The 14703-nt window shown below is 47.6% G+C and overlaps 1 protein-coding gene across 3 annotated transcripts; it reads right to left on the bottom strand.

The window, feature by feature from the left end:
- Nucleotides 1–1462: 1462 nt before the first annotated feature.
- ZBTB6 (zinc finger and BTB domain containing 6) lies at nucleotides 1463–12614 on the bottom strand. Of its 3 annotated transcripts, none has more exons than XM_077283510.1 (2): nucleotides 12528–12614; nucleotides 1463–7726 (listed from the first exon to the last, which is right to left on the bottom strand). In XM_077283510.1, the coding sequence occupies exon 2, from the start codon at nucleotides 7711–7713 to the stop codon at nucleotides 6454–6456; it is 1260 nt and encodes a 419-aa protein (XP_077139625.1). In that variant the 5' UTR covers nucleotides 7714–7726; nucleotides 12528–12614; the 3' UTR covers nucleotides 1463–6453. The 3 variants fall into 3 exon arrangements, with proteins under 3 accessions (XP_077139625.1, XP_077139624.1, XP_077139623.1); XM_077283509.1 differs by lacking the exon at nucleotides 12528–12614 and adding an exon at nucleotides 9827–9945; XM_077283508.1 differs by lacking the exon at nucleotides 12528–12614 and adding an exon at nucleotides 9802–9920.
- Nucleotides 12615–14703: the final 2089 nt, after the last annotated feature.

Raw genomic sequence — 14703 nt, 5'->3', positions numbered from 1 at the left:
ATTATTTTGATGTCAAACAAAACAGAGTCCATTGACACAATTTGAATTCATAATAGATCATCCATAATTACAAATATAAGTTACAATTCCTCATTAGATAGAGACTGCACATTTCTATAAACACATATGTATCCATAATTTACAGACAAAAAAAAAAACCATTTTATACATTTTGCCTCACTCCGAACACGCAAAATAAAAAGCCCTGGACAAAAGATTACTACATCTTGCCAGTATATGCACTCAATGAGAAAATGTGAATTAGGATCCCATAGGAGTAAGTCCATCTTTATATATCAAAGGGGTGTAACGTTAGTCCGCCTCCACGTGGTGCACCCTGGGTAACGCTAAAGGACTAACAACCTTGACGACCAAACAATCAAACTACATCTAGATCTCTGGGTCAATATATTTTACATCATATTTGATAATCATCAAAGGATCAAATTTGATCTGCTCCTTTGTTCTTTTCAATCACGGTTTATCATTTATGTATTCTTATATGATGTTTAAATATATGTTCATACGATTAATAATAATAATATATATCAAACAGCAAGAACATTGGACATTTGGAGAAATTTCTGTAACCAATCGAAACGATGCTTGCCTAAGTGTACGGACGTGCTGCAGAAACAACCGTATTCACAGGTCAGTCATAGAAACCTTTACATGTAAGGCTATGTGCACACGTTGCGGATCTGCAGCAGTTTTCCGTGCGTTGTAAAGTACCATGTAAACCTATGGAAAACTAAATCCGCTGTGCACATGGTGCGGAAAATTCCGCGCAGAAACGCAGCGGTTTATTTTCCGCAGCATGTCAATTCTTTGGGCGGATTCCGCAGCGGTTCACACCTATTCCATAATAGGAATCCACAGGTGTAAAAACTCAGGTGAAAAACGGCAGGAGTTTTACCTGCAGATTATGCGGAAACATCCGCAATGGAATCCGCAACATGTGCACATACCCTAAAGAGTATAATGGTTCTGCTGGTCATCACTCGAAAGTTGACAAACTCTGCAAGAAAGCCCTATGTAGTGCAGGCTACATGGACTTTTACATTGGGTTCCTATCCTTAGGATAGCAAATCATTATCTAATTGGTGCAAATCCCCAGCAATCATCTGGTATTTGTTCCAAATGTAAGCACATGTGCAGCTGCAGTCAATTTGTAGCAGCCGCTGCACATCATCCCTTGAAAAGAATAGGAGCTGCTCTGCAGTACCCGACGTTGTGTGCTACACATTGCATGGAGCTGTGCTCTGCAACTCCGTCCTGTAGGTGTACATCCGGCCGCTTCTAGAGCTTTAGGCTATGTGCCCACGTTGCGGATTCGTGTGCGGATTTTTACGCACCGTTTTTTGAAAAATCTGAAAAAATATTAACCGCGGATTTCCTGCGTTTTTTGTGTGGATTCCACCTGCGGATTCCTATTGAGGAGCAGGTGTAAAACGCTGCGGAATCCGCACAAAGAATTGACATGCTGCAGAAAATACAATGCAGCGTTTCCGCGCGGTATTTCCCACAGCATGTGCACAGCAGATTTGGTTTTCCATAGGTTTACATGGTACTGTAGATGCATTGAAAACTTCTGCGAATCCGCAGCAAAATCCGCAACGTGTGCACATCCCCATAGGGCGCCAAGTTTTAGATCACCATTAATCTCATATTGACGACCTATCCTAAAGATACGTTATCATTATGATGCGATCAGACCACCCCTTTACCTGTCACTCAGCTGATCGACCCAGGGCAGCGTTCCAAAATGGATGAGACATACTTACAGAAAGTAAAACATAAAATGGTATCAGCGCTCGCCACCTTTTGCTCATCTTGTCTTACTATCCAGTCTATAGGAATCTCACATCTGCAGATTTACTGTGCGGGCGACCATGTATGTGTGCGTCAGTCTCACTTATCTGAATAGGACGCGTTTGCCACGGAAATGGCGCCATTCGCTATTACAACTTGTGGAGTGGGTACAATTTTGTAGCTGCAGACGTTCTTGCAACAAATCTGCCATGTGTGACTATCAGAACTAAATTATAAATAAAATATGCATACATAGTAAGAATGAAAAATAAAATACGTAAATTTAACCCTTTCAAAGCAAAGGTTTTTCAAACACATTTTCGCACTTTTAACATGCACCAATAAAACCAGAAAAAAAAGAAGTTAAATGAAAGCCCAGACTTATATATCAGGTAGGTAGAATGTAAGACCACCACCCCGTATTTTATCAGTTACCTTCTTGAAGAATAAAAATTCTTGGTTTAAAGCAAAAAAAAAAAAAAATCTGACACGCTGAATAGAAGAAACACATCTCCTAAAAAAGGTGCCACATAAAGTCGGCATGCATACATCTTCTCAAAAATAATAAACTGAAAGAACCAAAAAAAAAAAAAAAATCTTCATGATCCCGATCCTGGTAGCACACAGTCACGGATGGCACAAGAGTCCTGATTAGTGGGCGATTGGTAGATTTGCAAATAACTCCAATATGTGAAAATCAGGTTATAACGTGGGCAAGGGCTACAGACCATCACCATCGTTCCTGCTCGCAGCTGCTTCCTGAACTCACCGTAGACTTAGAAAATAGCTCAAATCCCACTGCCACCATGGTGAGAGGTCAGGTTACACAGCATATTGAAGGTTATAGAGTTGGGAAGGAGGAAGATTAAGGAGGAACGGAATGTGACGTAATGAAAAGAAAAAGATGGAGCAGATTCTAGCAGTGCTGGATTCACAGCAACACTGTTCAGCACACATGCAGCTTTTCTGTGCGCTACTAAATGAAAAAAAAATGCAAGAATCTCTCTTTTTCTGTGTTGAGTATATGGGAGACAAAGTAGCTAGTCTCAGGGTGAATTGCAAATTGTAGATAGAGCCTACAGAGCAAATCTCTATCCCTTATATTCTACTTGTGACAACCACTTAAAGGGGGTACTCTGGCTTTGTTACTTTCCGTATCGGGAGGCGAGTATGGGCAGTGACATCAAATCTACAGATATCCTATAAATTACCCCTTTAAAGGCATGACATAGTAACATATGTCCTTAGCAGTGAAAGAGCTATATGGAGCCATTCCCCTCTTAAGGAGGAGAATTAGTAGATGACAATATTACGGTGGTCCTTATGTGAAATATTTAAAAGGGTATTCTGACCAATTATACCATCCTTCATCTATCAGAATGGAGGTCTCTGGCCAAAAATGGAAAAGACAAGGTATGAAACGCTCTGTCCATTAACATCTGTGGGAGTTACAGGAACAGCAAGGCCAATGTCTATTTTATTGGAGCCATCTACCCTCTCTCGCGGTAGGTGGGTATGTCAATGGTTAGAGTACCCCCCTTTAATGCAGCACTTTATGGTTGGTGGGGATCTCATCAATCCTAAGAAAAAGGTTCTCACCAGTAGGATCACCCATAGATCCTAAATGGACAGCACATCCTAGTGATACACCGTAACAGCATAATACAGGAATAGCCTTTTTATTCCAGAAGGTCAGTAACAAATGTAATCAGTGAGAATGTAAAATGTTCTAACAACGTCACCACTTAACACCACAATATATTATATGCTAGTCACTCAAGATCTAGAAGGAAAATAAGCATCTTGTCTGCAAAGCCTGATCACATTACACCATAATAAAAGGTACAAAAATCAGAATCAGGACTGCAGATCGAACCACAGGAGCGGAGGAACAGAATGATTTTTAAATAGGGACATTTTTCCTATTTACAGATTATCATCATATTAAAAAATAGAAAAAAAAACAAGATGAGTCTGCCGCCGTTCTTCTATCTTTCCTTTTCGGTTAACATTATTGCTCTGCGCCAAGAGCTGTGCGCTCCTGAAGACCAGATGGGACGAGCCCTTTAAAGATCAAGACGGATAAATTATTCAATATTCGGTGAGGATTCATTGTTTTAGTTATTTATGAGAGTTCATCATTGGTTATAACCAAATCGTGATTTTTTTTTTTTTCCTTTCTTATGCTGTGAGTTGGCGATAATTATCACCCTCTGGATTGCTACGGGTGAAGTCGTCAGTGTAACACCGGGGTCACGTCAATGTATAAGCTCTCATCTGAGAAAATCGGGGGCTGATTGTGCTAATCACACCCTAATCAGAGTGTGCTCAGATTTTCACAGATTAAGAGAAGATGGAAAAAATATATATATTTCTCGTCTGTCAAAATCAGACCGTACTCAGATGTTCGAGTGCAGAACGATTTTTTTCCATGGACTCACTGACTTGCATGACTGACTCTCACCTGATTTTTGCAAATTGAGAATAGCGATTTTTTTCCTAGGACAGACTGTCAGAGTAAGGGTATGTGTCCACGTTCAGAATTGCTTCAGGCTTTGGTCAGGATTTTATGCAGGTAAAATCCTGACCAAAACTGCACCTGAGGTCACCGGCAGGTCACATGCGGTGTTCCTGCGTGGTTTGCTCATTGTAGCAACATGCTGCGTTTTGAAAAAACGCACCGCATGTGCGTTTTCGCGGCAAAAACGCATGCGTTTTTTAACGCATAGTGGAGTCGGGATTTCATTAAATCCCCTCCACTATGCTGTAACATCTGGACGCTGCGTTTTTGACGCTGCGGCTCAGCGCTGCGTCAAAAACGCAGCGTTTCCTGAACGTGGACACATACCCTAAGAAGTCAGACATATCCATGAAACCATAGAATAGCATTTGTCCCAGTGCGTTCCGATGTTTTGTCGGATGGACCGAAAATACAGCCCTAAATCTGCAGCAGAATAACGACATGCCGTGGATTCACCTTTCTCGTGTACAATAATATCCGCTGCAGATTTAGCCTGAAATCTGCAACAAAATCAGCGAGTATTTAATATAGATTTTACTGTTGATCGTCAGTGTATTACAAAGGGAAAAAAGCAGAGGTTTTTTCTCACCCACAAAGCTCTCCACAGTGCGGCACCCCCTTACATCTCCTCCCTCATTTCTGTCTATCGGCCTAACCGACCACTGCGCTCTGCAAACGACTTTCGACTAACCTCTGCACTAATCCGTACCTCCCACTCCCGACTCTAAGGCTGCGTGTCCACGGTCAGGATGGCCGGCGGTATCGCCGGAGCGGCGAAGCCGCTCGGCGCTAAGCCCCGCCCCCTTTCTGGGACGCGATGATGCCGGATGTGTTAACTGTACACATCCGGGATCATCGCACCCTCGCATAGCGCCCTGTGATATTACTTGCGGCGACGCAGCGTCGCCGCAGGTAGCACGGACATGCTGCGATCTGAAAAGATGCGCAGCATGTCCGGAGTCGCAGGGAAGTCGGATGCGTGTTTCCACGCATAGTGGACACGGGATTTCATAAAATCCCCTCCACTATGCTGGAACATCTGGACGCTGCGTGTTTGACGCTGCAGCTCTGCGCAGCGTCAAACAAGCAGCGTTTACTGACCGTGGACACATACCCTAACACTTCTCCCGTGCTGCGCCAATCCTCTGGAATGCTCTACCCCAAGATATTAGGACCATCCACAACTTGCATAGTTTTAGGCGCTCGCTCAAAACACATTTGTTCAGAGCGGCCTACCACATTAACTAATCAAAGTCATTTTATGTTTGTTTGTGTGTGTGTGTAGCCCATTCACTATCTCCATCTATCCCCCACCCCCTGAAGATGGCTGGACCATCATTGTAAATACATCATTGTAAATACACACCTGTACTTTGTATCTCCCCACCTCATTGTAGATTGTAAGCTCTCACGAGCAGGGTCGTCTTATTTTGCTTTATTACTGTATTGTTAACGTTGTTACCTATGACTGTTGTGTTTGAAACTGTTAAACTGTGAAGGGCTGCGGAATATGTTGGCGCTATATAAATAAAGATTATTATTATAGAGGTTAAATCTGCAGCATGATTTTTTTGGAGGGGGAAAAAAAACTTGATAACATTTTCTGTTAGTAGCTACTATAACACGCTAGAGATTTTCCACTTAAAAATCCGAGAGATTGAAGCGTATCCAACCAATGCGGACAGATTCGGAAAAAGATGAGAGATAAAAAAGAAAAATAATAATAATAAGGCGTCTGCTTATTTTTCCCACCCATTTTTTATTCATCAACTGAATCTGAAAAAGCCAAAAAATTTGATTGAGACTTCAGGATTGAGACTGGGTTAAGAAACCGGCTGCGTGCACCCTTTGTGTAACTCCCGTAGATATTGAGGAACGTTATGGAAATGACGAGCGTTACGCCAACAGTGTAGCTCACTTTCCTCTGCCGTTACCATAATTCCCATTAATGTCTATGGGAGGCATGCAAACAGCAAATATTTTAGTAACCCCACCTCTGGTGACCGGGACGTTGTAGCAGTTATTTCCATCTCAGCCATGAAAGACAGAGATGGGAATAACATTCTAACCCCATACACGGCCACTGAGAAGTGATAAATCCCCTTTAAGACATTAGGAGATTAATCATAATCTATAGTGATCTTTGTAATAGTTTCCAGGCCTGGCTTCTCTCCACTTTTTGCATGAACTGAGCTGAGATGTTTTTTCAGGGCCGACTTGTGCTTAAAATCCATGTCACAGCAGTGGCACTTGTAGGGACGGTCCCCGCTGTGGATATTGAGGTGGTCCTGCAAGGTAGTCTTAGCAGTAAAAGTTTTCAGACACACGGAGCATTGAAACGGCCTAATTCCCATGTGTCCCCGGATGTGTCTGTTCAAGTTCTTCTTCTGGGTGAACGTCTTTCCGCACTGCAAGCACAAGAACAGTTTGTGCATCTTTAAGTGGCGTAGATAATTTTCCAAATGTAGAAACCCGCGTGGGCACTTGGGGCACTGATGCCTCCAAGTACAGACCCCCTCCGCAGGACTCTGAAGCCCTGGAAAGATACCAGAAGATGGATTTCCTCCTTCTTGAAAGTTCTGGAAGTGACTGGGGGGTAAATCACTCATGCGGTTCTCCACCGTGGAGTTAATCATGGCGTGCTGCGTGTCCGAATAGTACATATTGGATTTAGAGGATGTGCAGGGCTGAGAGAAGGGCTCGCTGTCCACATTGTTCTCATGGTCGGACATGGAGCCCATCCTGAAGACACAGATGTCATTGTCTTTGTAGTCAATTTGCACAGCGGACAGATCGGCCTTTTCCTCATCCAGACTGTGCAGCTGCTCCTGATGGGGTTCCTCCTTCTTTACCTGGTAGTCCAGGTTTAGCTGGCTGTCTTCCGACAGCTCAATGATCTCGCAGTCCTTCTCCCGACCTTTCACGGGGTCCATCTTGGTAGGACATTGGGGACTTTTAACCGTTTGCTTGGTTTCATCGTTGTCACAGGGTGTCTCACTCTGCAGGTAACGTGACAGGGCTTCCGTGCACCTTTCTACAATGTGAACCATTTGCAAGTAACTGGCTGCGGTTAGATACTTCAGAAGCTCTTTTCTTCTAACCTCCAGGACCCCGGTGTAGCAAGAGAGAAGTAATTTTTGTCCCACTTCTGCATTCTGTAATATAGTGATCCGCACCTGCCTGGACTGGTTCAGCAGAAACTGGTCCCTCATGAATGTAGAGCAAGCGGCAAACACAACCTTATGGCCGTGGAACTCGGCGTCGTTAATGTACACGGACACGTCACAGAACAGATTCTGCTCTCGGAGGATATTCATCTTCTGTAAGACGTCATCTCCTTGCTGCGCAAAGTGGAAATGAAGGATGTCGGACTCGGACATGGTGGCGGCGGCTCTGAAAAGACACAATACACACGTGGCTGTAAGATCGTACATAAAACACCCACTACACCGAGAGCTTCAGTCTGGTTGTCCTGATATCAAAGTCATAAAGGAGAGCAATGAGCAAATCAATCAGATCCACTGGGCAACACTGGCCTCAGTCACACGACACAAGCAGTGTACAGCAGGCACAGACGTGTATTACATGCCCAACACGATGTCTGAGAGGACGCCATGTAATTTCCTGGTGAATATTTCTGGAGGGTGATCTGATGCCACACAGCAGATCCCCACACTGGCCTCCATATTAAAGAGCTTGTCCATCTCTATATATAGTCGCCAGTTGAGACTTCTGGCCGCTGTCCCCGAATCTCGTAAGGCACCACGGCAGTGTCACGTGCGCAGGCCATGAACTGCTCCTGCGCAAGTGACATTCACGTCACCGCTATTCCCGCGCATGCGCAGTAACAGCCACAACTGCGCGCTCTACCCGCTCATGCACGGTAACGACATGGCTGTCATTTCACGTCACTCCCGATGTGATAGCATAGAGCCTATATCTAGTGATGACATAATGTTCAGATGGAAGAAATACTCCAGTCATGAAGTGGTTAAGCACGAGGAGCAAAGGCGCCATATTCACTGCAATCACGTGATTAGAAATAAACGCATCTGACTCATCATCCACAGCAGAAAGACAGAAATAATCCCCCACACCGGCACACCCCGCATCCCCCTCACCAGCACACCCCGCACTGTACGCCCCCTCACCTGTACACCCCACACTGTACGCCCCCTCGTCCCCCTCACCTGTACACCCCGCACTGTACGCCCCCTCACCTGTACACCCCGCACTGTACGCCCCCTCACCTGTACACCCCGCACTGTACGCCCCCTCACCTGTACACCCCGCACTGTACGCCCCCTTCACCTGTACACCCCGCACTGTACGCCCCCTTCACCTGTACACCCCGCACTGTACGCCCCCTTCACCTGTACACCCCACACTGTACGCCCCCTCACCTGTACACCCCGCACTGTACGCCCCCTCGTCCCCCTCACCTGTTCACCCCGCACTGTACGCCCCCTCACCTGTACACCCCGCACTGTACGCCCTTCACCTGTACACCCCGCACTGTACGCCCCCTCGTCCCCCTCACCTGTTCACCCCACACTGTACGCCCCCTCACCTGTACACCCCGCACTGTACGCCCCCTTCACCTGTACACCCCGCACTGTACGCCCCCTCGTCCCCCTCACCTGTTCACCCCACACTGTACGCCCCCTTCACCTGTACACCCCGCACTGTACGCCCCCTCGTCCCCCTCACCTGTTCACCCCACACTGTACGCCCCCTCACCTGTACACCCCGCACTGTATGCCCCCTCACCTGTACACCCCGCACTGTACGCCCCCTCACCTGTACACCCCGCACTGTACGCCCCCTCGTCCCCCTCACCTGTTCACCCCACACTGTACGCCCCCTCACCTGTACACCCCGCACTGTATGCCCCCTCACCTGTACACCCCGCACTGTACGCCCCCTCACTGTACGCCCCCTCGTCCCCCTCACCTGTTCACCCCACACTGTACGCCCCTCACCTGTACACCCCACACTGTACGCCCCCTCGTCCCCCTCACCTGTTCACCCCACACTGTACGCCCCCTCACCTGTACACCCCACACTGTATGCCCCCTCACCTGTACACCCCGCACTGTACGCCCCCTCACTGTACGCCCCCTCGTCCCCCTCACCTGTTCACCCCACACTGTACGCCCCCTCACCTGTACACCCCACTGTATGCCCCCTCACCTGTACACCCCGCACTGTACGCCCCCTCACCTGTTCACCCCACACTGTACGCCCCCTCACCTGTACACCCCACTGTACGCCCCCTCACCTGTACACCCCGCACTGTACGCCCCCTCACCTGTTCACCCCACACTGTACGCCCCCTCACCTGTACACCCCACTGTACGCCCCCTCACCTGTACACCCCGCACTGTACGCCCCCTCGTCCCCCTCACCTGTACACCCCGCACTGTACGCCCCCTCACCTGTACACCCCGCACTGTACGCCCCCTCACCTGTACGCCCCCTCGTCCCCCGCACCTGTGCAGTCTCCTCTTACACCTGTTTCCATATAACCACAGGAAAGAGGCAAAATCCAAGTGGGCGAAAGGACCTCTGCTGACGTCATACCCATGTGACGAGATGATGTCACCGGAAGGGGCGGGGCCTCCTGTACTGTAAACCTGATACCAGGAAGTAGGAGCTGAGTGTGAGTGAGGAGAGATGACAGTGAGAGGAGCTGAGGGGGCGCGGATACGGGGGCTGCAGTGTGTGGGGGGAGGGGGCGCGGATACGGGGACTGCAGTGTGTGGGGGGGAGGGGGCGCGGATACTTGCCTGGGTCTGGGAGTCTGTGCTGCCGCGGGTGATGTTACGGCGCTGTGCAGCATGATGTGTGACGTCACTCGTGTTACCTGATCCGGATTTGCAGCGCATCTTTTTAGATCGCAGCATGTCCGTTTACCTTGCGGTGACGCTGCGCCGCCGCAAGGGAAAACACAGGGCCCTATGTGCGGGGTGCGATGATTCTGGATGTTTGCAATGAACACATCCGGCATCATCGCGTCTCCAGAAGGGGACGGAGCGAGTTTGCCGCTCCATCCAAACCACCGGCATCCTGAACGTGGCCACGTACCCTTATAGTGGTGCGCAAGTAGGGGCCCAATCCGTGTCCAGTTATATATAAACTTGGCACACACTATATTGATGCAGTGAAAAAGGTTTAGTTAGGCTACGTTCACATTTGCGTTGTGCGCCGCAGCGTCGGCGCCGCAGCGCACAACGCAAACAAAAACGCAGCAAAACGCATGCACAACGCTGCGTTTTGCGCCGCATGCGTCGTTTTTTTCATTGAATTTGGACGCAGCAAAAATGCAACTTGCTGCGTCCTCTGCGCCCCGACGCGGGCGCCGCAGCGACGCATGCGGCGCAAAACGCAAGTGCGCCGCATGTCCATGCGCCCCCATGTTAAATATAGGGGCGCATGACGCATGCGGCGCCGCTGCGGCGCCCGACGCTGCGGCGCTGGCCGCAAATGTGAACGTAGCCTAAGGTACAGTCTGTACAGCAGTAGACGTTTCGGTCTTTATGACCTTCATCAAAGTACTAATATGGTGTACAAAAGCAAGGGGGCAGACTTCCCCTTAAGAGCACTGGTGATGCGAGTGCCTAATGAGGACGTCCGTCAATGACTAGCGGTGGATACCGCGTCTTTTTCCACATCTCTACAGCTACTTGACCTCATTAGGCACTCGCATCACAAGTGCTCTTAAAGCCAGTCCCACACGTCCAGATAATTCCGGTACCAGGGTTATCCGTGTCCGTGTGCTCACGTAGCACATCAGTGTGGCACACGTGCGGCAGCCGTGTGCCGCCCGTATGCCCACTGAGGACCACACGGACCGTGCAGGAGACAGCGCTAGAGATAAGCGCTGTCCCCTGCTTCTGGTGCTGAAGCCGGAATTCATTCCTTCCCTGCAGCGTTCGCTGGAGAGAAGGAATGAAAAATCCTTTTTTTTTTTTTGTGTTTAAAATCAAGTTCACGGCAACCTCCCCCTCCCACCCCCTGTGTGCCCACCCGCTGGAAATAAAATACCCACCTCCCTCGCTGCTTCCTCTCAGCTCCGCAGCTTCTTCCTGTATGAGCGGTCACGTGGTACCGCTCATTACAGTGATGAATATGCGGCTCCACTCACACAGGACAAGCTGCGACGCTGAGAGGAAGCATCGAGGGAGCTGGGTATTTTATTTCCAGCGGGCGGGCGCACAGGGGGTGGGAGGGGGGAGGTGACAAGGATCTTTATTTTAAAGACAAAAATAATAATAAAAACATTGATTTTTCATTCCTTCTCTCCAGCAAACGCTGCTGGAGAGAAAGGATGAATGGCGGCTTCAGTACCACGCTGGGGGGACAGCCCTTACTGTAGCGCTGTCTCCTGCACGGCACACGGACAGCATCCGTGTGCGGTACGTGTTTTACACGGACCCATTGACTTTAATGGGTCCGTGTGATCCGTGCGCTCCCACGAACACTGACATGTCTCCGTGTTTTGCAAATGGACACACCGTCCGCGAAAACACACTGACATGTGCAGAGACACCTTGAGTTTAATGTGTCTACGTGAGTCAGTGTCTCCGGTACGTGAGAAAACTGTCACCACACGTACCGGAGCCACTGACGTGTGAAACCGGCCTAAGGGGAAGTCTGCCCCCTTGCTTTTGTACACCACATTAGTACTTTGATGAAGGTCATAAAGACCAAAACGTCTAGTACTGTATAGACTGTACCTTATTAAACCTTTTTCACTGCATCAATATAGTGTGTGCCAAGTATATATATATATATATATATGACTCATAACTACCTGGAGAATCATAATGGCAGGTCAGTTTTAGCATTTAGTGAACCTAGCAAAAAGCCAAACAAAAAACAAGTGTGGGGTAGCAATGTTTTGCAATTTCATCGCACTTGGATTTTTTTTTCCCGTTTTCTGTTACACGACATGGTAAAACCAATGATGTCGTTCAAAAGTACAACTTGTCCTGCAAAAAATAAGCCCTCACATGGCCATATTGACGAAAAAATAAAGTTATGGCTCTGGAAAGAAGGAGAGCGAAAAAATCTCCGTGGTTAAAAAAAAAAAAATAAAAAAAAATGTTCAGTTGTAGTAATTAAATATAACCACTAGATGGCAGCAGAGCAAGGAAATCGGCTGCAAACAGTGTGCTAGATAATGACTTACCACTAAAGTGCGATCTGATGGAATCGTTCTCTTTTCCCGTCATTTCCATTTGGCCCAGACCAACACAACTTCCAGCCAGGACTCCGCTGCAGAGAATACAACAAAGACACGTTTCACTTCTCATATTTTCAGCACAGTCACCATCTATCCCCAACCTGCACAAACTCCTCATCCTACTAGTACCCCAATACTGAGAAACTGATGCCGTAGGTGTCCCTATTACTGCACCTGCTGTGGTGTGGCACAATAACAAAATACTGCTCACCGCTGTGCCCCTACATAATACTGCCCAGTGCTGTGCCGCTGCATATTACTGCCCACCACTGTGCCTCTACATAATAGTGCCCACCGCTGTGCCCCTGCATAATGCCCACCGCTGTGCCCCTACATAATAATGCCCACCGCTGTGCCCCTGCATAATAGTGCCCGCCGCTGTGCCCCTAAATAGTGCCCACCGCTGTGCCCCTACATAATAGTGCCCACCGCTGTGCCCCTTCATAATGCCCACCGCTGTGCCCCTGCATAATAGTGCCCACTGCTGTGCCCCTACATAATAATGCCCACCGCTGTGCCCCTACATAATAATGCCCCCTTTGTGGCCTCTAAATGGTAAAAATATCTCTAGAAAATATTAATACTCCATGCAAGTGCCATAGAAAACAGCTTCCACATTTTGTCCATAGAAAGTAGGAATGCCCCATGCAGACCTTTGATGGTCACAACACCCTGTGTGCCCTCTAATTCTGGTTAATGACCCCACGCTGGATAATGGGCCTCACATTAGCATGGCAGCACCCCCGCTTTGATGCAGACTCCGACGATGAGCCCACATCAAAGCCGGGACATGCCAGCTGTTTTAGGGTATGTGCATACGTTGCGGATTCTCTGCGGATCCGCAGCGTTTTTTGAGGTGCAGAAACGCTGCAGATCCGCAATTGATTTACAGTACAATGTAAACCAATGAGAAAAAAAAATGCTGTACACACTTTGCGGAAAATCCGCTGCGGTTTAAAAGAAGTAGCATGTCACTTCTATTTTGTGAATCTGCAGCGTTTTTGTACCCATTCCATTGTAGAAAACCGCAGGGGTAAAAAACGCAGCAAAAAGGCACAAAAAACGCTGCGGAACCGCACAAAAAAAATGCAGGTGCGTTTTCTGCCAGGAGAGACAGAATCCGCACCAGAAATTCCTAAGCCTAATCCGCAATGTGTGCACATAGCCTTAAACCGCTAACATTTGCCCTCGATAGGCGCAGGCAGACTAGCGATTTAACACACAGTTGCGGTCAACGGGCCAGAAATATGGGCACCGCTGACCCCCATCACGTGATTGGGTGTCAGTAGTGCATCGGCATGACAACCAGAAGTCTCAGACCTCTATGGTTGTTGATGCCGGATTGCTATGAGCGCCACCCTGTGGTCGACGCTCATAGCAAGTCTAGTTCTACTACATAGGGGCGATCTGACCATCACCTCTATGTAGCAGAGCCGATCAGGCTATGCCGGCTTCTAGTCTCCCATGGAGGATATTGAAGCATGCCAACAGTAGAGAAAAAAAAAATAAAAATTAAAAAAAAAATATGAAAAAAATATATAAAAAAGTTCAAATCACCCCCCTTTCGCCCCATTCAAAATAATAAAAAAATCAAGCATACACATATTTGGTATTGCCGCGTTCAGAATCGCCAGATCAATAAAAAAAAACGATTAATCTGATTGATAAACAGCGTAGCAAGAAAAAAAAAAGTCAAAACGACAGAATTACGTTTTTTTAGTCGCCTCGACATTGCATTAAAATGCAATAACGGGCGATCAAAAGAACGTATCTGCACAAATGTGGTATTAATGTCAGCTCGGCACACAAAAAATAAGCCCTCACCCGACGCCAGATCACGAAAAATGGAGACGTTACGGGTATCGGAAAATGGCGCAATTTTTTTTTCTTTTTAGCAAATTTTGGAATTTTTTTTCACCACTTAGATAAAGAACCTAGACATGTTTGGGGTCTATGAACTCATAATGACCTGGAGAATCATAGTGGCAGGTCAGTTTTAGCATTTAGTGAACCTAGCAAAAAAGCCAAACAAAAAACAAGTGTGGGACTGCACCTTTTTGCACTTGGAATTTTTTTCCCCCTGCAGAGTACACGCCAGCGCAAGACAATATTGCCTTGCGCA

This window comes from Ranitomeya variabilis, chromosome 2, assembly GCF_051348905.1.
Source record: "Ranitomeya variabilis isolate aRanVar5 chromosome 2, aRanVar5.hap1, whole genome shotgun sequence".
Taxonomy (NCBI): domain Eukaryota; kingdom Metazoa; phylum Chordata; class Amphibia; order Anura; family Dendrobatidae; genus Ranitomeya; species Ranitomeya variabilis.
Note: the sequence above shows the minus strand (reverse complement) of the source record. Positions and strands in the feature narration are given on the sequence as shown.

What these genes read in the sequence shown, in the direction of transcription:
- ZBTB6 (XM_077283508.1), bottom strand. Translation starts at nt 9,920, where the DNA reads ATGGGTATGACGTCAGCAGAGGTCCTTTCGCCCACTTGGATTTTGCCT. An exon ending in GGGGACGAGGGGGCGTACAG is followed by an intron (nt 7,727 to 9,801) that starts GTGAGGGGGCGT and finishes GTGTCTTTTCAG; the next exon opens with AGCCGCCGCCACCATGTCCG.